At 42.7% G+C, this 21,919-nt stretch overlaps 1 protein-coding gene across 2 annotated transcripts; it reads right to left on the bottom strand.

Annotated features, from left to right (window-relative positions):
- Positions 1-604: 604 nt before the first annotated feature.
- Positions 605-21,919, bottom strand: DHX33 (DEAH-box helicase 33). 2 transcript variants are annotated; one of them, XM_037493535.2, is made up of 12 exons: positions 21,446-21,919; positions 18,958-19,118; positions 17,757-17,984; positions 17,389-17,559; positions 13,337-13,522; positions 12,492-12,603; positions 11,205-11,364; positions 10,969-11,057; positions 9,285-9,412; positions 8,711-8,914; positions 6,700-6,786; positions 605-3,466 (listed from the first exon to the last, which is right to left on the bottom strand). In XM_037493535.2, exons 1-12 carry the CDS (start codon positions 21,726-21,728, stop codon positions 3,158-3,160), a joined length of 2,118 nt encoding a protein of 705 aa, XP_037349432.1. In that variant the 5' UTR covers positions 21,729-21,919; the 3' UTR covers positions 605-3,157. The 2 variants fall into 2 exon arrangements, with proteins under 2 accessions (XP_037349432.1, XP_037349434.1); XM_037493537.2 differs by lacking the exon at positions 21,446-21,919 and adding an exon at positions 20,780-21,193.

The raw sequence follows: 21,919 nt of genomic DNA, 5'->3' as shown, positions 1-21,919 counted from the left end.
CTGACTAGGGTCCTTAGCCAAGCGGGCGGGAGTCTCTTGTGTTAAGCCTTTTTTATTTTTATTTTTTTAATTTTAAATTTGGCCAGCATCAGTTCTCTCTCCGGCAGCTTACATTCTCCAAATTCAAAGCCGCTTCTCTGGCTTCGTGGAATGCCCTCTTGCAGGCCCCAACTCCCAAAATATCAGCCGCCAAGGTCATGTGCCTTGAGACCTCCCTGGAGCCCTCTCTTGCAAGAAACAGATGGTACTCAGGCCTGAGTGGGCCAGCCCCTGTGCTTCATTCTTCCCTCAGCAGAAGCCTCTTGGCACTGCAGGTTTACCTGGCGGCCTCTCTCTACCCACGCCCTGAACAGCAGATTAATTAACTCTTTCTCACCTCCAACCTTGCACCCTGGTTTTGATGGGGCACTGTTCTGCAACAATAAGCAGTGGATCACAACAGGTTTTGGTTAAGATTGCTCTACCTTTCCAGGACACAGGTTATATAAGGTAACAAGAAAGTCTTCCCAAATTATCAATAGCAGCAAAGACTAATACTATATACTAAGCAGCGTTCTGTGAAGAAGGGAAAGGAGACGCGGGAAAGAAGCCACACACATCATGTACAAGATTCACTTTTAATGGTTTTGATAGTCATGTGCAAATCTGAGCATTATATATACATATATACAAGAGCTGATGTTTCTATAGAGCTATGTCTGTCTGAATACGAACAGACTAAAAATATAACCTTTATCAACTTGATCTTTTTCTTTTCCTGCAAGTTATGATATTCTGATCATACAAAATATATAATAAAGTCCTTCCTTCCCCATTAGCATAGTGTCTTCCTTATATGCTCAAGGTATATCCTCCATGCTTGGCCCTAGTTCCCGATCACTCAATTAACTGTATGTGTCACAGCCATCATCACTTTTACTCAGAGCAAAAACACGTCTCCTTCCTGGCATCTCTTTTACAACCAGCAGAGCGGCAATATGAAGGGTTCTTACCAAGGCTCAAGTGTAGGCAGTTCTCTCCCTGCAATGGAATCTGTGTTGCTCTGGATCTTTCACCCCTGTAATTACTAGAAGACAAACTCCTGCGGCATGCTAGCGGCTTGGGGTGCTATGACACAAAGCTGCTCATGGGAGCCAGTCATTCACCCAGATGTGAATTTCACAGGTTGGAAAAAAGGTGTCACACCCTTAGAGGTTTTACCAATTGACAAAGTTGCTCAAGATTACACTGTAGCATCATCATGAAACACAACTTTCTTAAGAAAGTTTAAAGTACCGGCAGCTCAAAATACCCAGTAGTAATATGTGGAGTCAGAATGAGGTTTCCAATCTGATTTAATCCCTGAGCAGCTATGTTAAAAATGAACTCTTTAAAAAGCCCAATAAAAAACTAACATTAAAACTCTACCAGAATATTACAGTGATAAACATATTTCTGTACAGAAACATTAAAGCTAAGAAGTTACTTATATTTACTTAGAAGTTATTTACCCCTTACTCGTGCTCAGAAAATACACATTTCCAGAAGCTTCAGGTACTTAAACTGGACATAAATTACTCTCAAGTTAAGTTTTACTTGACCCATAAAAAGTCTCTAGATAGAGAATTTGCTGAAGAAGATAAAACGCACCCCTGCTCCCCATTTCTTGCCAGTATGATGACTGTTTTATTAAAAGTATATTTTCTTTTACCAACTCAGATTAAACATCCTAGGCCTCCATTAAATAAATGAGAAAAATATACTTAAATTTTCTGAAAAACTTCAGAAAGTGAGCAATGGTAAAAACAAGTCATTTGAGGAAAGTCAGGTGAAGTCTAACAATTCAGTAAGATAGGATACACATTTGTCTACTCTCTTTGGCCTAATTTAACTACTACTAACAGAAATAAAGTTCTCACCCTGAACACTGGGTAAAAGCTTGACTGCTCAGGCCACACACAGCTAGTGTTGGAAAGCCAAGAGCACAGACAAATGAGCCTTGGATTGGGGGTGCTTTGGCTTGGAGAGCTCACTGGACCTAGAGTAAAGAGAACATCCACTGCCTTGAGAGTCTTTTGGGCAATCTGGCCCCCAATTTATAACTTGCATGATTTATTTTGTAAGTAATAACCAAATACTGCACACATGTGTTTAGCCCAATTAATAAGTACAATGAAAAGATCAAATCGTGCCTTTTTCTAGGGCAGAAGATTCTCTGGGGAAAGATTATATACTTTTGATAATTAAATAGCTAAGAACCTTTTTGTCTTCTTCCTTTTCAAAATACGAGAACAGGAAAAGACTGTGGAGACACGCTAATTTTCTCTGACAAACGTAGAAACTGAGGGCTGGAGAGGGGTGACTAGCACAGTTAGTAGCAAAGTCAGGATATCCCCAAGTCCTTAAAGGGAAGGAAAAGGGATTTCAGAAAGAAAAACAAAAAAGCTGCAGTGGCCTCAGGGCCTCCTTTACTGGTGTTCGCTTGGAGGGAGCAAGACAGAGCTTCACACCCTGGGGAATGAGGCCTAGGAGGGGCAACAAGCCCCTGAGGTAAGAGACCACAGCACCTTCCTACTGAGACTTCTACAGAAGTCAATTTTTAATGTTTTCTATTTAAAAGCTTCATAGAGATAGACATTAAAATAAATCAAAGTACAATATTCAAGTTTTTTGACCTACTATGGTCCCTTTCAGAAACTCCCACTCAGTTACGATCTCTAGGGTTCTTTGCTGTGCTGAATTCATACCACGTAGAAAGCAACAGCATCAAGCACACTGGCTCACAATTCATTCTGCATTTATCATGGCCAGGGTTTAGCTCTGGGCACTTTCACTCATTCATTTTCTCTAATATGACCCCAACTCTATATTATTATTATTATTATTATTATTACCATCCCCATTTGGCAGGTAAGGAAAGTGAGGCTCAGAAGTCAACTAAGTCACCCCTCAAAAACCAAAAGCATAATTCTAAGTTTCCAAAGTATGAATGTATGTACAAATTTACATAGTTCAGCCTTAGGAGTTTAAACAGGGATGCTTTCAAGCTCCTCAAAGTCAGGCACATTCTGCTACATTAACTTGCCTCTTTTCTAGATGCTGACCCAGAAGTCTGCTAGGAGGATGGATGTGGCCCCAGCATCCAGGCACCCACAGTTCTGGCAGGTCCTGGGCTGGCTCAGGTCCTGGCGGTCCTCAGCTTTCTCCTGAAGTACTCGGGGGCAGCCTCGTACAGCCATTCGGCATCCACAACACAGAGGTCTCGCATGTAGCACTTGTTGGTGTAGAGCAGTTCCGTGTACACTACACAGGCTGGTTTGCAGTGGAAGAGGACAGACGAGGGGTGGATGGCCACAGGCTGGTGGGTGTCCGTGGTGGCGTAAGTGCCATCTGGCTGAAGCTCAGCAGTGCTCATGAAGAGGCTGTGAGCCAGGCAGCGGCGGATATTCTCCGCGTCTCCTCGGGATGACATGATCGGCATTGACATCTGTTTCAAGAGGAAATGAGGTACATAAAAGACCCTGAACAAAAATACTGCTCAGCACTACATAGTATTTGGAGCAACTGTACCTAAAATGCAGCCCATAGTGCAAGCCCAACAAAGTGAATGCTGACATTTGAAGGTGGTGACTTCAAATGCCTTAGGGATGGACATAAGCACAGCTGAAGAACAACAACAGAAACAGGGAAAGAGCAGCATGGGTTAGTCAGGACTAGGGGGAAGATGGTGATATCAGCGCCAGACCACTAACAGGTTAGGTGACCCAGTAAGGTTGGGTGACCCGGCATCCCACATGTTCACTGAAATATTCACTACCCCAGGGAGGAAGGCTTTCCCCTCTAACCTTGACTACATCATCATCCCCTTACTCCAAATCATCCCACACACTGCTGCCAAATTAATCTTCCTAAAGCATAACTCAAGTCATTCTTTATCTACTCAAAACCCTTCAATGTCTCTATTGTCCCTGGCAAAACCATGCAAGCTTCCTATTGTGCAGCCATGAATGAGCCACCCTGAGCATCCTGGGGAACTCCACAGTCAACTGCCTTCTCTTACCGAGGCCTGTTCTGGGGCTGCTTTTGCACCCTCAGTGCTGGAGTAGAAATGCCAGCTATCAATCAATTTCCTTGCTCTACCATCATTGTTGAGAGGGTCATGTCACCTCACACCCTGGCCAGAGCTGAGTGGACTAGTGGCAGACACTTATTTTGCTTATATTGGGCCAGCTTCTCACTTCCAGGCACTTAAAAAGTCTGAACATGGAGCGTCTGACCAATCTGTTAGTCTCTTGGGTGGAGAGGACAGGGAAAGCAATCTTGCAGGCTGAGGCAGAAGGTAAGAGGGGAGGAAGCACATAGAACAGAGCTAAAACAAGAGGACTAGCAGGCCCAGAGAAAGTTGCCCTGGCTCCTGATGTCTTCATCTGTTTCCTTATTCTGATCCCTGTGTACTTCCTGCCCATAGGTTCTCAGAGATAACTCTTTATCCCTCCTTTTCTCTTGAAGATGGTTTAAGGGGTTTTGTTCTTTGTTACCAACTTCTCCTGGCCCAATGAAGATACTCTGTCTCATTTGTTAAGATGTAGCTCAGCTGTCACCACCTCCAGGAAGCCCTAGAGTACTACAGTTAACTGATGGTCTCTTTTTCCAGGTTGCCTGCTCCAGCACTCACTTGCTGTTTGATTTGGGACAAATTACTTAATTTCCTTAGGCTCTAGTTTCATTTGTAAACTTGGATAATAACAGAATTAACCTCATAGAGGGGAAGTGAGAATTTCAAATAAAGCAACTACACGAAAAGTGTTTAGAACAATGCCTTAATAAGTGTTTCATAAACAATAGTGATTGTTAATTATTACTGGCTTCTCAACAAAGTTATTCATTCATATATATATATTCATATATACATATACATATATATATAGTTCCTTCAGATTGTCTCTTAAGATACTGTGTCTCAGTATCTCTATTTTTTCTAATATCAAAAAAGATCATGTACTCTAAGTGGGAATATAAGTTGACAGAAAAATTTTGGGTGGATGATTTGGCAATGCCCATCAAAATTACTTATCTAGAAATTTATTCTGTGTACATTGGAGCAAAATACATATGCAGGGGGATGGTCATTACAGCATAACCTATGACCACCATTGGGAATTTGATTAAATTAAATTTAATCATTAGATTGTGAATATAATGAAATGCTATATAGTTACAAAAAAAAATATGAGATAGGCATATGACAGAGACTGAAAGACAGCTCAGACACACTAAGTATTCAAGAACTATACCAAGTAGAAAACAAGTTGCAAAATAAAATGTATGCTGTATTTGTTTTAAAAAGAAAATCTTGGGCCTCCCTGGTGGCACAAGGGGTTAAGCACAGCACTATGAAGCTATCACAGCCACTGCAGCATGAGTTCGATCCCTGGCCAGGGAGCTAACCCACATGGCAGAGCAGACCTCTCCTGTCTCACCCGCTGTTCCCCAGCAGTGTATTTCAGTCAATCCGCCTGTTCTGCTCCCCACTCTATCTCTGGTGAACCCTCTCACTCCCCACTCCCAGGTGCTCTGGCCTATACCCCAGCTCTCATATGCATAAATAAATAAATCTTAAAAAAAAACCCAAACAAACCAGGGCCTCCCTGGTGGCGCAAGGGGTTAAAATGCAACCTATGGATGCTATCCGTGGCCACTGCAGCACGAGTTCGATCCCCCAGCCAGGGAGTTACCCACATATCACAGCAGACCTCTCCTGATTTGCCCGCTGCTCCCCTCAGCAGTGTATTTCAGTCAATCTGCCTGTTCTGCTCCCCACTCTGTCTCTGATGAATCCTCTCACCCCCTGCACTTCTGGCCTCTACTCCAGTTCTTGTATGCATAGATAAATAAATCTTAGAAAACAAAAGTTTTTAAAAAAACCAAAAAATATATAATTCAGAAAAAAATACTAGAAGGATCCATATCACAGTAGCTAATCCTTGAAGGGGCTATGGTAGACTTTTAAATTTATAGCATTAGGCATTAAGTTTTGTGCACTGCATCAACTTTTATTAACAATAAAGATTACTTCTGTAACCTGAAAGATAAAGACATACCCACTTGAAAAAAGCTTAGAAAGAATTCTAATAACATTGGGAAATGCAGTTAAAGTTTTAAAAAGGGCCTCCCCGGTGGCGCAGCGGGTTGAGCACAGTGCTGTGAAGCTGTCCGCAGCCTCTGCAGCACAGGTTAGATTCCCAGCCGGCCAGGGAGATTTCCACATGGCGTGACAGACCACTCCTGTCGCGCCCACTGCTCCATCTGCCTATTCTGCTCCCTCCTCTGAGTCTGGTGCACTCTCTCACCCTCCTGCTCCTCTGGTCTGTACCCCAGTTCTTGTATAAATAAATCAATCTGCTCCATCTGCAACCTAGTTCGATCTGCTCCCTCACCTCTGAGTCCTGGTGCACAGTGTCTCTCACTGCCTGCTCTGCTCTCCGCTCTGGCTCTGGTGTCAGACTGTTCATGTATAAATAAATCAATCTTAAAAAAAAATAAAGTTTTTAAAAAGTTAGTGCAAATTATAGCATGTAACTGTTAAAAAATGCTATTAAAAAGCAGGGCTATGAAGAAATAGACCAAAATAGAGGAAGGTTTACAACTTTCATCCTTATTTTCACCTAGAATAAAGTGATAGCTTAGTCCACCCTCAAGAACACCAGCAAGAAAGAATACCTTTAAGCAGATGTCTCTCAGCTGTGCTCTGACTTCGGCTACTAGCATCATATTCTTGCTGTTGACAAAATTCTCTTTGCACCAGTCCTGAATAGGAAAAAAAAAAAGTATTTCAATTCTCTCCTTTCTGTCAAGAAAAATAAATACAACAATTTTTAGTATGGAATTGAACTTAGGTGAAAACTTTAGTTACTTCAATTTCCAGTAAATGTGGAAAAATATGTCAAAATGCACAACCCAAAAGGAAAACTATTAGTAAGTTAAACTTCCTTCCTTATTATATTTCCTTAAAACTAAACATTTCCTTATGTCAAGTGAACATGAAAAAAGCTACAAACTGGAATATTTCAAGCATTATACCCAATAAAGAATGAGAACTCCCAGAATATATAAAAACCCAACAATTCAGGAAAAAAAAAAAAAAACAACCCAAAGGTACGGAAATCTCACAGAAGATAACTATAAATGACCAACAAACTTACATAGGGATTCTCTGTAAGAATCACGGCAATGTATTCTAAAACGAGACTAGTACACATCTAACTGGGCAAAAATTCAGCTAAGCGTTGGAAAGGATGATGGAAATAGAAACTCTTACACACTGTGGAGTGTATAAAGAAGTACTGAGACCTTTGGGGAGCCACATGCCAGCCTGGTAAAGCTGGATGCAGCAACCCAAGACCAGCAGGTCAACTCCTGGGTGCTGGCACCCAGCGACATTCTCCCTGTGCAGGAGACACATATAGATGTTCACTGCAGCGCTGGAAGTAGAACAAGCTACAAAGGGTAGTGTACAAAAAGATCCCTAGTATATAATGTTCATGGATATAAAGTAAAGGTATTCTTGGCAGCACTCCATCTGCCCACCTGTGCCTATGCAGGCGTTTTTCTTCACCAACTCTCTTCCTCTGCAGGGCAGCAACTTTCTGACTGCCCGTGACCTCTACCATGGTGGGCTTTTCTTCACTGACCTACCTCAGCAGAGGCCGCTCTCCTCAAGGCCACCCACCTGCAACCATGCGGGCCTCTCTTGGCAAACCAGTCCCTTTCAGGGCAGCTCTTCCTGCCCGCCTGTGTCTATGCAAGTGTCTTTATTCTTCTGTCCCTTTCCCTAATAAAGCTGTTCTTTAAATATATATTAAAAAAAAAAAAAAAGTAAAGGCATTCTTTTACCCATGGAAACACACCCAACTTCAAGACAGTGGTTAAGGGAGGGTAAGTGGCTAAGGGAAAGAAGGACTAGGAAAGGAGCAGATCAGAGTTTCTGCGATAGCTTTTGAAAAACAAATCAAAGCAAATATGGCAAAATATTTATAAAGTACTTTAACTACTGGGCCTTCCTGGTGGCGCAAAGGCTTAAGCACCACACTGTGAAACAATCCGCAGCCTCTGCAGCATGAGTTCGATCCCCAGCCAGCCAGGTAGAAATCCACATGGCGAAGCGACCTCTCCTATCTTGTCAGCTGCTCCCCTCAGCAGTGTGTTTCAGTCAGTCTGCCTGTTCTGTTCCTCACTCTGTCTCTGATGAATCCTCTCACCCCCCATCATCTCTGGCCTGTACCCTAGCTCTTATATGAATAAGTAAATCTTTAAAAAAAAAAAAAAACTTTACCTACTAAAAATGGGTGGTGTCTTTTTTTTTTAAAGGAATTAACTGTAGTAGAATGCAGACAAAGTTAAAATATGCATACTATGGCATAACTACTGGTTTCATTAATAAATGAAACAATATATTGTCATTTTCACTTGAGAGGAAATGAAACGTCATACAAACACTAACTGCTACACAGAAAGTGAGGAGCAAGTCGGGGAAAAACGTCATTTTGTAGCTAAGAAATAGGGTCACTAAACAGAGTGGAAGGTTAAGACTTGTATTTTTTCCCTGGTATTATCTCTGTATGTTTTCTGAAATAATATCTGGCATTCTTTTTGTGATTCTTTACATGACTCAGCCAAAACCAAAGGTACATTCAAATTGCATCCCTGAAAATAGGAAAAAGACAAGGTTCACCTTATTCCCGCCTATGTTTTTGAAGGTCCGGTATATGTTGAGCAGGGTGATGTGATCACCCTCGCTGGATATGAACTTCTTGCGGACACCCTGCACTTCATCCCGCCGGGAGGGAGGGTTATAGAGAACACTGTCCACCGATAGCAGGGACACAATGGTCAGAATCTCTTCTGTACAGTGGAATTTGGGGGACAGGAGAATGGTCTGCAAATCAAAATTAAAAACTGTATAAACCAATTTTTTTCTAGCTAGATTATTTCTGTATATTCCATTTGCAACTTCCTTTCTAAGAAGTTAAAGAGGAGTTATTTCTAAAGCCATGACTATGTTTGTTACTCTTATTTTACTCTCTTGTAAAGCAGGACTGTAAATTTCTATTGAGTAGGGCTCATGATTTAATATGAGTTTGAAGCCCACATAGAACATAAATCAGTGTTGGATGCAAAGAAAGGACTGATAATTATTTAAGAGAAAAAAATGAAGATTAATCTAGAAGCATTGGGATGAGAAGTCTACTTTGGGATGGCTAACCTGTAATATACAGAAAAGGAACTGAGGAGAAGGTATCATTTACTTTGGCAAATTTGGGTTCTAAAGGAAAAGCCGCCATCTTTCTTCCAATTGGAGTCAAAGTCAGCTGGTCATCCTTATGTTCGAGAGCACCTAACAGGTCCAGTTGGGCAATGGCTGCCTGTACATGATCTAAAGAGAAACAAACATAAAAAAGGAGCCAAAAATCCAAACCCCCCCACAAATTGCAGCTGCCTCAGTACTTTGGGAGCTTCTGTTTGATGGGATACTCTCCATCAAACTACAGCAAAGATCAAAACCACCACTCTCCCTGTGACATACTTTTCAGAGTTGTTAATGACATGACTGCCTTCAGTTTAATTCTCTTCTAAAACAATGACCTATAACTTGGCAAACTATACATAAATTTAAATCCTGCAACATCATTTATGAATTTTATCCACAGATATTCATTGTCAGTGCAGATATACCTGCACTCCAGAAACATACACACAAGGATGGAAGTAGCAGGTACTTTAGAGGCACTCTTTTATACTGTTTGAATTTTGAATCATGTAAATACATTATCTATTAAAGAACCAAAAAAACATTTCTGAGAGTATAATAAATATATAGACACTGAGAGGAACTGATCTGTAAAATGTATTAAATGAAAAAAGCAATGTGCAAATGTCTACCAATAGAATAGATGAATGTAATTTGACTTATTCATAGAATGGAATAGCATCTAATGGTGAAAATGCATCAACACAAATAAGCCTTACAAAATGTGATGGGAAAAAAGGAAAAGCTGCTGAAAAGTTGAGACATAAATGTGTAAAATGAAACAGCATTGTTAAGGGACACATGGGTATCTAGTGAAACATTAAAGAAAAACCAGGAAATTACATACAAAATGTGGGAGGATGGTCACCTTGAGGGAGTAGGAAGCAAGCAAGTATGGCAGGGAGGGATTTGAGGACACTGGTAGGTATTGGTTTACTACATCTTCTATCTTACATGTATGTTCTTCCCTTGCATGTAAGAATTTAGTAATTGAAAGGGGAAAAAAAGTATAGAACTGTGCACAATGTGAAATTGTTACTTGTGTTTTAAGAGGCTATCTATACTTGCACAAGCATAAGTTTTCTCGAGGAGACAACTAGAAAGTGGTCATAGTGGTTGTGTTAGGGGCAGGACACTAAGACCTGGAGGTGGGAGAGGAGCGCTTGTATACCTATCAATTGTCTACTTTTTTTTTTTTTTAACCAATTGCATTTCTTCACTTAAAAAAGAGGAGAAAAAAGGAAAATGGTGTACTAAGGAGATGCCAAGTGCTAAACCTACCACCAAAAATTAAAAAAAAAATTTCCCCATACAGATTGTTAATGAAAGGCAGGAATAAGATTCCAGCCCCAAACAAAGAAACTTTTAACTTTTTACTGGTAAAACTACAATGCTGTTAGTTCCTCCAGTATTCCACAGATCCACCTGACTACCTTCATTGCCTCCTGTGGTCAAGAACCTGACTGTCAGCCTCTGGGGAGACACTGTTTCTGCACCAGGACAGTGCAGACAGCCAGCACAGGAGCCATCCTTCCAGATTCTGAGACGCTTCTCTGAAAGCGTCTGTGTTGTTATGTGTCAAATGAAATGAAACAAAGGAGACCACCAAAACACTTTTGGGGGGAGTATTCATTTGCTGTTGTCTACTTGAATGCCTTCACTGCACTAAAGATTCCATTTACCTGGAGACGGTTTGGACATGAAGTCAAAGGTGAGCACATTTGGGACTTTCATTGCCAGGAGCTGTAGCAGCACACTCGCCAGGTTACACCTAAAAAGAGAGAGACGACTCGTTCACCTGTTCTTGATTCTCTAGTCAGTGAGGCAGACAGTCAATTGAGTTAGTGAAAACTGCAGCCCTGGGATGAGAGGAGCATGTGGGGACAAATGGCAGGTGTGTGGGAGCACCTTGGCCTACCTTTGGATCTCTGGCACAGTCATCTTCTCAAACTTCTCAAACTCATCTTCTGTGTAGAGCCGGTAACAGATGCCGCTTTCTTCTCTGCCAGCCCGTCCTGTTCGTTGCCAAGCCTGGGTCTTTGAGACCCGCTGCACAGCTAACACCTCCAGGCCACTGTCTGGATGCAGAATGAACCACATTAGTGCTCTGTTCAACACAGAAACAAATTGTTTCTACAGTGTGGACAAAAAGCAGCATTCCTCAGAACACCAGTGATCCTTTCTGCAATACATAAGTCCAGAAAAACTCAAGGCTACATTGGAAAGTACAAAACCCACCTCCTCTGTAGTGATACAAGGCATTGCAATGAATGCTGTGTGAAACCTGTTACTAAAATAGCATAAAAATCTGCTTATAGTGTGGGGTCGGGAAAGCCTACTTCAGAGATGTTGGTTTTGACACAGGGAGACATGCACTTTCCCCAGGAGTGAGGGGTTTCCCAGGACTTGGGACTTTTAGTGCTAAAACCAGGAGATTATGCAAACTAGGATGATTGGTCACCCTATCAGTGACTTGGAAATGAAATGCCTCCAGTCCTTCGTGCCGTACCCTCCCCCTCAATTTTATAAAGGATGGCCAAGGTGATGCTGTTTCTCCTAGGAGTAAATGAGACTTTTTTTTTATAAAGGTGTATTCTGTGCCAGGCACTGAAGAACCAAATCCTTTCACATATGTCATCTCCAAGAGACACATGTGGAAGTCAGCAGCCTCAAAAGCACTGTAGTTCATTTCAATTAAACATTTGGGAGCCAAATCCCCTCTAAGTTAAAGCAAGGTATGAAATGCACAAGAATAAAAATGACTTCAAGCAAGTTTCCCACTGTATAATCTCAGGAAATAGCCAGTGCCTCACTCCGGCCTCTGGCATGCTTCCTTCCTTCCATGGCTCACACCAGCCATGCTCAAATATTACTTCTGATGAAGCCTCTGATGTATCATGCTGTCCCTCTTCTTCAATATTCTCAGTCAACTTCCAATGAGGCTTAAGACCCTCTGTCTAGATCCCGACCTTCTGTCCCCAAGTTTGCTACCCTGGGTTCTTCTTTCCACCTCTTTTTCTTGTCTCACTGACCTGCCTCAGGTCCCCTTTCAGGACCTGACTTCTGGATTGTCTACGTGCCTGCCACCTAAATATCAGTTAGTTCCAAACATGAAATGCTCATTTGGGGAAAACTGTGAGACTATATGAAACTCAACAGTGCTAACTATATAGAGAAGAGACATTCATGAGCTACAGGTTCTCACCAGGGTTATACTTCTTTGCTTTAACCATGCCCGTGTCAACTACATATTTTATTCCTGTAATGGTTATGGAGGTTTCAGCGATGTTGGTTGAAATGATCACTTTGCGATAACCCTAAAAGGAGGAAGAAAACCAAAAAGCCATATGACACACGTATGATTCAGAAGTTTTAAAACATATTCCTCACCATTAATTTCCACAGTTCATTCATGATCAAGAAAAGATGACTTCGCTATTAATGACAGTTAATAATATCGATGGCTGATCTGTACACTGAGTAGAGGAGAGGGGGGATGTTCCAGTCTTACGAGCTTATATTGAGGTGTGATGAGATGTAGAACAGGCACAAGATTCAGAAGCAGGTAGATGTGGGATGACATCCTGACCCTGACATTTACTTACTATATGTCCCTTAAGCAACTGTTGCTTCTGAGTCCTCAGGGTTTATAAAAGGAGACCAAAACCTACTTTGCTGATTCTTGAGAGGATGAGAGACAGTGTATGTAGTGTTAGCACAGTGCCTGGCACAGCATGGGCACCTGATAAATGGCATTATGGACAACTGTGACCTGTTTATGTTGGACCTTAGAAGTCACTCATTAACCATTCAGCTTCTGCCAGTGTACTCTTCCTCATCTCCGAACAACAGTTTTCCTGTTCTTACCATGGAAGAGCTGTATCTATAGTGATGTATTACATTCCTGCAGTTTTTCAGCCAATGTTATTGGGTACCTAGCATCCCATCCCATATACCTTATAAGGAGTCTGGTGACTGGCATATAAGCCCCACTGCTGGATCATCTGGGAGCCCAGGGATGGTGCTGGACAGAAGAAGTGGTGCACTCACCTTTGGGGCTCCCTGGAAGACGCGGAGCTGCTGTGCATAGGGCAGGGAGGCATACAGAGGAAGAACTAGCATGGAGGGGCAGCTGTCTGGGAGGTGCTTTGCAATGTCTCGGCATGTCTTGCTCATTGCTTCAATCTCCTCTTGACCAGTGAGGAAAACCAGGATGTCCTGAGAAGAAGGGGCTTCCTATAAAAATGGGAGAGAGGGATTACCAGGCATTGATAGAAGTGTAGGGTGCACTGAACAAAACCATGGTCACTGACAATGTTTCCCAAAGTTTTTTTTCTTAATTGTGGAGCCTAAATGTTGATATTTACATGAGCCTAAATGTTGATATTTACCCTGGAGGAATACCTTTTCTACAATGTATAAAGCTGTAACTTATGCAAGTTAGCCAGCTATATTTAAAAGCTAATTAAGGACATTTTGGATGAAAATCACCAGATTAACCAGTATCATGAAAAGCACAATCAAGTAAGCAAATGAAATATGCAAAAAGCTTCCTCCTTTTCAAAATCATCTTGAAAGATGAGGCTGATAAAACAAAAGAAAACTTAAAGTCCTGACCCATGAAAATGATCAGAAGCAGTCATGCTGATAACGGAGCCCTTATTAAATGATGCCATCAAAAGCACTTTGATACACCCAAAGGCACACTGTACTTGGCCAAATGCTTTCAATAAAAAGATTAACTTCCAGATGGAAGAATATCCCATTGTTAATGACATAACCATTTTACTTGATTTTTCCTTGAAGGCTGTCCAGAGACAATAATTTGTAAAGTGGTTGATGCAAAAATAATTGAAAAATGTTTAATAAAGTATATACATAATATTGTATATGTATGTGCAAGTACATTTATTTAAGCCCAATATTAATACCAGCAAAAATGTCTGAGGGTACACAAGAGACAGGATAAATCTAAAACAGTCAAAACTTCATCAATGGGAAGACTCATCAAAACTACCATGCAACCAGAATGCACCCACAGGCATCATTCATGAAAACTCCTCATCTCAGGGCCTCCCTGGTGGCGCAAGGGGTTAAGACGCAACCTATGAGGCTGTCCGCAGCCTCTGCAGCATGAGTTCGATCCCCAGCCAGGTAGCTACCCATATGGTGCAGCAGACCTCTCCTGACTCGCCCGCTGCTCCCCTCAGCAGTATATTTCATTAGTCTGCCTGTTCTGTTCCCCACTCTGTCTCTGGTGAATCCTCTCACTCCCCACACCTCTGGCCTGTACCCCAGTTCTTGTATGCATGAATAAATAAATCTTTAAAAAAAACTCATCTCAAATTGACCTTTGATAGGTAAAGGAGACTGACCATCTTCAAATACTATCAAATGACAGTGAAGGTATAAGCCTAGAACACAAAGACAATGGGAGAAGAGAACAGATAAAAAGTTTCAACCCATTTTTTTTTTAAAGATTTATTTATTTATGCATACAAGAACTGGGGTACAGGCCAGAGATGCAGGGAGTAAAAGGATTCACCAGAGACAGAGGGAGAGCGGAACAGGCAGACAGACAAAATACTCCCCTCCTGCTGAGGGGAGCAGTGAGTGCGACAGGAGAGGTCTGCTGCACCATGTGGGTTGCTTCCTGGTGGGGGATTGAACTCATGATGCAGAGGCTGCGGATAGCTTCATAGGTTGCGTTTTAACCCCTTGAGCCACCAGGGAGGTCCTCAACCCAGTTTTGAAAGATGGAAGAGAAGGGGGAGGAGGTGAGTGGCTGGGCTGGTGGAGGAAGTGCTCACCTGGGTGCCTTCTAAAGGAAATGGTAACCAGAGATGAGCCACTTTCCACAGAGAAGCCAGAAAGGCTCAGGACTTGGGAACAAGGTGGAGCTGAGTCGCAGGAGGATAAAAATGAAGTGGTTCAAAGTCTGAGTACAGTTTGGCTAAATCCCCCAGTCCCTTCTTCTACCCTATGCAACCAGAAGGCTGGCAAGACACACACAGAAAAATGGCAAAGGGAAAAGTCAAGGTGACTGTTACACACAGGCCAGAAGAACAACCGGTTATGAGCAGAAACAGAGCATAAAGGACTCTAAGATAAGTGGATTATGTTTGAATGCATAAAAGATATTCATGATTGGCAGAAGACAGATGATGGAAAACATGGGAAAAAATTAATCGTAAGTATATATTAAGGCTGTATAAGTATGTTCTATAAGGAATGAAAAATTGAGATAGTGCACTGCCAGCAAGGTAGAGTCATAATCTTGACACTTGATTTCAAAAACAGTGTGATATAATTAAGCCGCGAGAATGGAAAGAAAGATGTGGGAGGGTGTTTCCAAATCCTCATCCACCATAGTAAGAAATTAACATGTAACACCTAATAACAGTAAGTAAATAAAATGCTATATAGCAGGTTATTTTAGAAATATGAAGGTAGTATCCAGTGGAAACAGATAAGAAGTTGAATGTAGTTATGCTAAAGAACAAGATCTGGAATGGATAAGTAAAAGCAACTACTGGTTCTTTTGTTTTAATTGAGTCTTTTAAAATGAATTACTTGATTTTTAAACTTTAAATTATCCATGTACCAGCCGGCTTAAAATAAAAATTAGGGCCTCCCCGGTGGCGCAGTGGTTGAGCACTGGGTTGCAAAGCTGCCCGCAGCCTCTGCAGCGCCGGTTCGATCCCCGGCTGCTCCCCGGCCACCGGAGGAGGGTCCCACATGGTGCGCAGACCTCTCCTGCCGCCCGCTGCTCCCCTCAGCAGTGTACTTTGGTCCTTCTGCCTGCTCTGCTCCCTGCTCTGGCTCTGGTGAATTCTCTCACCCTCCCGTGCTTCTGACTGTACCCAGTGCTTGTATAAATAAATAAATAAATCTTAAAAAAAAAATAAAAAAAAAACAAAAATTACTTTTAAAAAGCTTGTCTCTAGTTTTTTTTCCAGAAAGTTAATGGGAAGGTAAAAAATCAATTTTATATTCAACAAAAATGGGGTTATGTAACCATTCAAATTTTAGAGTGAATGTGTCATAAGATGAGAAGAGATTTTGAAATATCTGTTAACAGTAGCTCTCCTGCCCATCTGTGACTATGCAGAGGACTCTCTTTTTCTCCTTTTCCTAATGAACCTCTTCTTTTCAAATGTTAAAACAAAAAAAGAAAAAAGAAATGCTTGCCAATAGGTTTTGGGTTTTTTTTTTTTTTGAGAACTCTTAAGTTGCAACCTATTTTTGGTTGCCAAGAAAAATCCTGTATCAGTTTTTTGTTTGCATGAAGGAGAAAATACGAGAGGACATCACACGTAGTAAAGGAGGCAGTGCTTCACAACACTTATTTCTGTGATATATACTGTGTATGAAGTTAACACATAAAATAATTTGCCTTTTTTTTTTTTAATAGAGGCACGTTTTATTTATTTGTTTGTTAGTTTGTTTTTTGTTTATACATGCACTGGGTACAGTCAGAAGCACGGGAGGGTGAGAGAATTCACCAGAGTCAGAGCGGGGAGCAGAGCAGGCAGAAGGACCGAAGTACACTTCTGAGGAAGGGAGCAGCGGGCGGCAGGAGAGGTCTGTGCGCCATGTGGGACCCTCCTCCGGTGGCCGGGGAGCAGCCGGGAATCGAACCAGTGCTTCAGAGGCTGCGGGCATCTTCGCAACCCAGCGCTCAACCGCTGCGCCACTGGGGAGGCCCAATTTGCTTTTTTTTTAAACCCTCCTTTCACTGTCAACCAACTGAACTTCAATTCTTCCCTGAATATAAAGTGCACATTATAAAATATGCTTCTTAGGGGGATTATGATAAAAAATTATTTGTAAGCTACTATTCTAAAACATGGAAGTTTTCTGATTTGGTTGAGGAAAGACGCTGGTCAGAATGGAATTACTTTTGTTTTTAAAAGGAAAAAGAGATTCCATAAAAAAAGGATAGAAACTTGAACATGATAAATAAATTCCTTATTCATCTTAATGGCAGAGCTCACAAAGTAGTTTCATCTAGTAGCTGAATGCTCTATCTTTTCAGGCCTGTGTGCTTTATCAACTGCAAGTAAAACAGACCTCTTCAGGCATTTGCACCCTTTCCATACCTGGTGGATCTGGAAGACCGAGACAAGCGCAGCATGCAAGTAATCATGCTGAGGCTGTTTGGTGTAAAAAATTTGGATTGGATGCTGCCGACCCTCCAGGTAGAGGACAGGGGCTCCATTGAAATACTGAGAGAACAAGTCCACATCCATTGTAGCTGACATCACAATCACCTATGCAAAAGAGGGAAGAAAAGGGCGGGAAATCAAACACTGGACAGACTTTCTGTGCCCCTCTCAACAATAAAAGCAGATAAAAAGCCTGTGTCACTCCCATCTTGGTTATTTTCTCCATGGTTCTGAAGCAGAATGGGCGAAGGAGGTGCTGTGGAGGAAGCACAGGCCTAGACCCTTAAGCATGCTGAACCTACTTTGAGAGGCAGTTTCCCCAGTTCCTTTCGCCTCTTCTGTGCCGCTTTCACCACACCAAAGAGCACATCTGTGTGGATAGTCCGTTCGTGGGCTTCATCCAAAATGACACAACTATACTTCCGAAGCAGGGAGTCTGAAATTGCTTCTCGCAGAAGCATGCCATCTGTCAGAAACTTGATTCTGGTGTCTTCGGAGGTGACATCATCGAAGCGCACAGTATAGCCAACCTGTGCAGAGATGTGACTCATTTACACATCACACACTTGTTAAGCACCCACTAAGTATCCAGTACTGTGTGGGCATTTGCACGATCACAGTGAACAAGACAAACATCGACCCTGCTCTGCTCCCTCGGAGCATGCGATCTAGTGGCGGAGACAATGGACATGCCCCTTTTGTTGCAATTATTATAAGCAAAACAAAACTAGCTTTCTAACCCCAGCAACTTAATAGCTTCAAGTGAAACTATGTACAGATAAGAAAAGATGCCATAGATGTTTTTATGTGAAATGTATAAACATACACAAACAGAATAAAATCTGACATATACAGTTCTAGACGCAATATCCATCTATATACAAGAATGCTTATGATTTTTCTAGAAAGATATATAAAGAGATTGAATATAGGTCTTAAAAATGCTCAAGGAAAACAACTAATATACTCCACTTGCCAGCAGATTTTGAAAGCAAAGCAAATGGATTGACAACCTCTAACCAGCCAAACCCTCTGATTTCTTAGGAACTGTAAAAAAAACAACCAAAAAACACTAAACTAAAAGGCCTAAATAATTGTGGCAAGAAAGAATCTTGCTATGCTTAAGAAATCTTGTTCAGGGGCCTCCCTGGTGGCGCAAGGGGTTAAGCACAGCACTATGAAACTATCCTCGGCTTCTGCAGCATGAGTTCGATCCCTGGCCAGCCAGGAAGCTACTCACATAGCGCAGCAGACCTCTCCTGCCTCACCTGCTGCTCTCCTTAGCAGTGTGTTTCGGTACATCTGCCTGTTCTGCTCCCTACTCTGTCTCTGGTGAATCCACTTATCCCCACCCCCGCACCTCTGGGCTGTACCCCAGTTCTTGTATGCATGAATAAATAAATCTTAAAAAAAAAAAAGAAATCTTGTTCAGAAAAATAAAAGGTTGGGGGCATGAATGGAGTGCACAGGAAAGAAATGTTAGTAAAGAAGGAAATCAGGTACCAGCTTCCCAAGTTCAGTTCTCTTCTCATCTGAGACTCTAGTAGCAAGAGAGATGGCAGCCACTCGACGAGGCTGGGTCACAGCAATGATGCCTTGGCGACTAATTCCCCCCTCATAGAGGTACTGAGGGATCTGAGTCGTCTTGCCAGAACCAGTTTCCCCTAGGAAAGAACAAAAAAGTCTCATTTAAATTAAACTGAAACAACTTCCACAAACAGATCAAAGTTAGGAGGAAAAGATGTAAATAACCTAAGTTGATAGAGTCACAGAAAAATGGGCACTCATATATACTGTTGGTGGAGGGTTAACTGGATTGTTTCTCAGAAGGTCAAATTATATTTAAAAAATCTTAAATATGTTTATACTCTTGGACACACAAATCCACTTGCATAAACTGATTGTAAGGAAATAATTAATGATGTGTATAAAGATTTAACTTCAAAGATGTCTTATTCCTCTTTGTTCCTGATAGCAAAAAGCTGGAAAGATCATACATACTCAATAATAGGTTACCAGATTAGTAAAAACATAAGAGGAAATATAACCATTAAATAAAGTGTATTTTTTAAAATAATAGATGAGATGCATATATTCTGACATGAAGAGACATCTACTGACACATTGCAACCATAACAAATGCTTCACCATTCCCTAGCCTGCTTTCTTTCAAGTCCTCTGCTCTTGCCCACACTATTATGAAATGCCTGTTCTCACATTGTCTGCCAGGCAAACTCTACAAGATGAGTTACACCTTAAACTCTCTTTCATCAAGCTGCACTGGCGGCTTCCTCCCTGCTCCTTATGCCTTGTTCATCTCTCTTCCACCATACTGACCACCTTACCTTGTGGGAAGTATTAAAAAGTTTTTGTCCTCCTTTGACAATGGTAGCTCCTGGTAGGCAGAAGGTCTCTGCTCTATACCTGAGCATTCTACATACAGTAAGATCCAGTGTTATTTCCTACCCCCTTGTGGGTTTCACTTACAGCGCCTAATTAGAACTAAGAACTCAGTAAACCTGAGAACACTCCCCTTCCCTTGCTACCATTATATCTCTTTGACCTTGGAGTCCTACAGTCTCATTATTCTTGCATTTTTCTCCTCTGGTTGCTCATCCTTCCTGATCCAGCCAAGCATCATGGACTAAGAATTTGACTATTCTGCATTCTTTCTGCCTTGCCTGGTAAGGCAAAACCCCAATCTTGGATCAATGTTTTCCTGCCCCTCCACCAACTGAGCACAACAAAGCAAAATAACCCAATTATGCAGATGAAGAACTGAGTTTAAAGTGGGGCCAAATGCACCCGGGTACCAGCTACCACTGATACTGTTTTTGCAATTTATCTTGTCCTCACCCTTCCCAAGGGCCTGCCTGAAGTTCTTTGATACCTACTCTCAGCAGAATTTCTGCATCTATTTCACTAAAAACCAGTAAAAGCCTCATATGTGATCTCCTACTACCTTTACCTACAAGATTTTGGGAAGTCACAATCTTTCTTACCACCTTGCTCCAGTCCTGTAGCCTTTCAGATAGCCTTCCTCCTGTTGCAGGCCAACTCTGCATCTAACTCTTGTTGCCATGCACCCTTGTCCCCAATGCTGCCCCATCTCTGCTGTAGGATCTACTTACTATCTTCAGCCTCTCCTCTCTAATTGAGTTCTTACTCTCCACCTGTGAATTCCTGCAATTTCCTCTCACTCCTCCTTCTTTTTCTAGTAACAGAAGCCTACTCCCACTGCCTTCATTTCCATGCCTCCTATTTAGTTTTCAGCCCAGTGACAAATCAGTTCCTAGCTCTACAGTTGTGTTAAAATAACACTCACCGGGACTCACAATCAATCCCTTGCATCCAAATCCAGTAGGCATTTTTTGGTGCGTCTATTACTGGATGTCATTGTTTCATCTATTTATTTCCTTCTTAAAACTCTATTCCTTTGACTATCAGGTCTCTCCTCCGCTCTAGAAGCTCATCCTCTTCATCCTTCAGGAGTCTTTATACTTAAAAGTTAAGGAGCAAAGCCCGCGGCAATTAGTCCGGACCCACAATTCTGTCTCCTAGTTCATGACCCAGAAACTGCTTCTGCTCTAATCGAACTGCTTCTCGCTTCCACTTTGTTTTTCACAAAGCAGAACCTCCCTCTAGGTAAAAAGACCTCCCTCGGGGACCATCTTCTCCGCTGCCTTCGCCTACACTGGTTCAGATTCTCTCGTTTAAGCTCCCAAAGCTCCCGGTACTTCTTTGTACCCTTTCAGAAGGAAGGTGAGTCTCTGCCTCCCACATCGGTCACTTCTGGGCTGTGAGGGCAGCGCTGTCCGACTCTTTTGTGAAGCCCCGAGTCAGATCTGACAAAGAAAAGCAGGGAAGGCTTGTGTAGAAACGAATAAAAGAGGGCGGGAGGCACCAGAGAAAAACTTCTCACAGACAGCGAAAAGCCGAAAGCAAGGAAGGACCCGAACACAAGAAAGGGCCTGCCTGCTCGGCCACTCACCGATGAGGACGGCGCTGTCCAGGTTTCGCAGCTGGGCTAACAGTTGCCCCCGCGCCTGGAAGATGGGCAGACTCCGGCGCTGCAGCTCCACCGCCTCAGTGTAGGGGCTGGTGGAGGGCTGGGCCAGGGCCGGCTGCTGCCTCCGGCCTCCACCGCCGCCACCGCCGCCCGCGGTCAGCAGCATTACCACTCGCCTCCCGGGAGGGCAGGACCCCGCGCGGCTCGGGGGCCCAAAGCCCGGCCGGAATCTCTTGGCCGGCGGGAAGCCCGCCTCCTCGGGCATGTCAGGAGGGCACGGAGACCCGGGGCGCGAGGGCGGGCAGCTCCTGCCGCTCCAGGGAGCAGACAGCTACCGCGCGTCGCCCCCGCCCACCACGTGCTGCCGGCTCCCGGCGACCACCGATGACCTCACGGCCACCCTCAGCTTTTAGGGACGGGACTGCAACTCCTAGCATGCACTGGGAGCTTGGGAAA

Source organism: Talpa occidentalis, unplaced genomic scaffold (assembly GCF_014898055.3).
Source record: "Talpa occidentalis isolate TD23 unplaced genomic scaffold, MPIMG_talOcc4v2.1 talOcc4.7, whole genome shotgun sequence".
In the NCBI taxonomy this organism is placed as follows: domain Eukaryota; kingdom Metazoa; phylum Chordata; class Mammalia; order Eulipotyphla; family Talpidae; genus Talpa; species Talpa occidentalis.
Note: the sequence above shows the minus strand (reverse complement) of the source record. Positions and strands in the feature narration are given on the sequence as shown.

Excerpts from the sequence above, each read along its gene's own strand:
- DHX33 (XM_037493535.2), bottom strand. The coding sequence starts at position 21,728 with ATGCCCGAGGAGGCGGGCTTCCCGCCGGCCAAGAGATTCCGGCCGGGC. Across the intron at positions 11,365-12,491 it reads AGCAAAGAAGTATAACCCTG|ACAGTGGCCTGGAGGTGTTA; the intron begins GTGAGAACCTGT and ends TTCTGCATCCAG. Across the intron at positions 3,467-6,699 it reads TGAGAGACATCTGCTTAAAG|ATGTCAATGCCGATCATGTC; the intron begins GTATTCTTTCTT and ends CTCTTGAAACAG.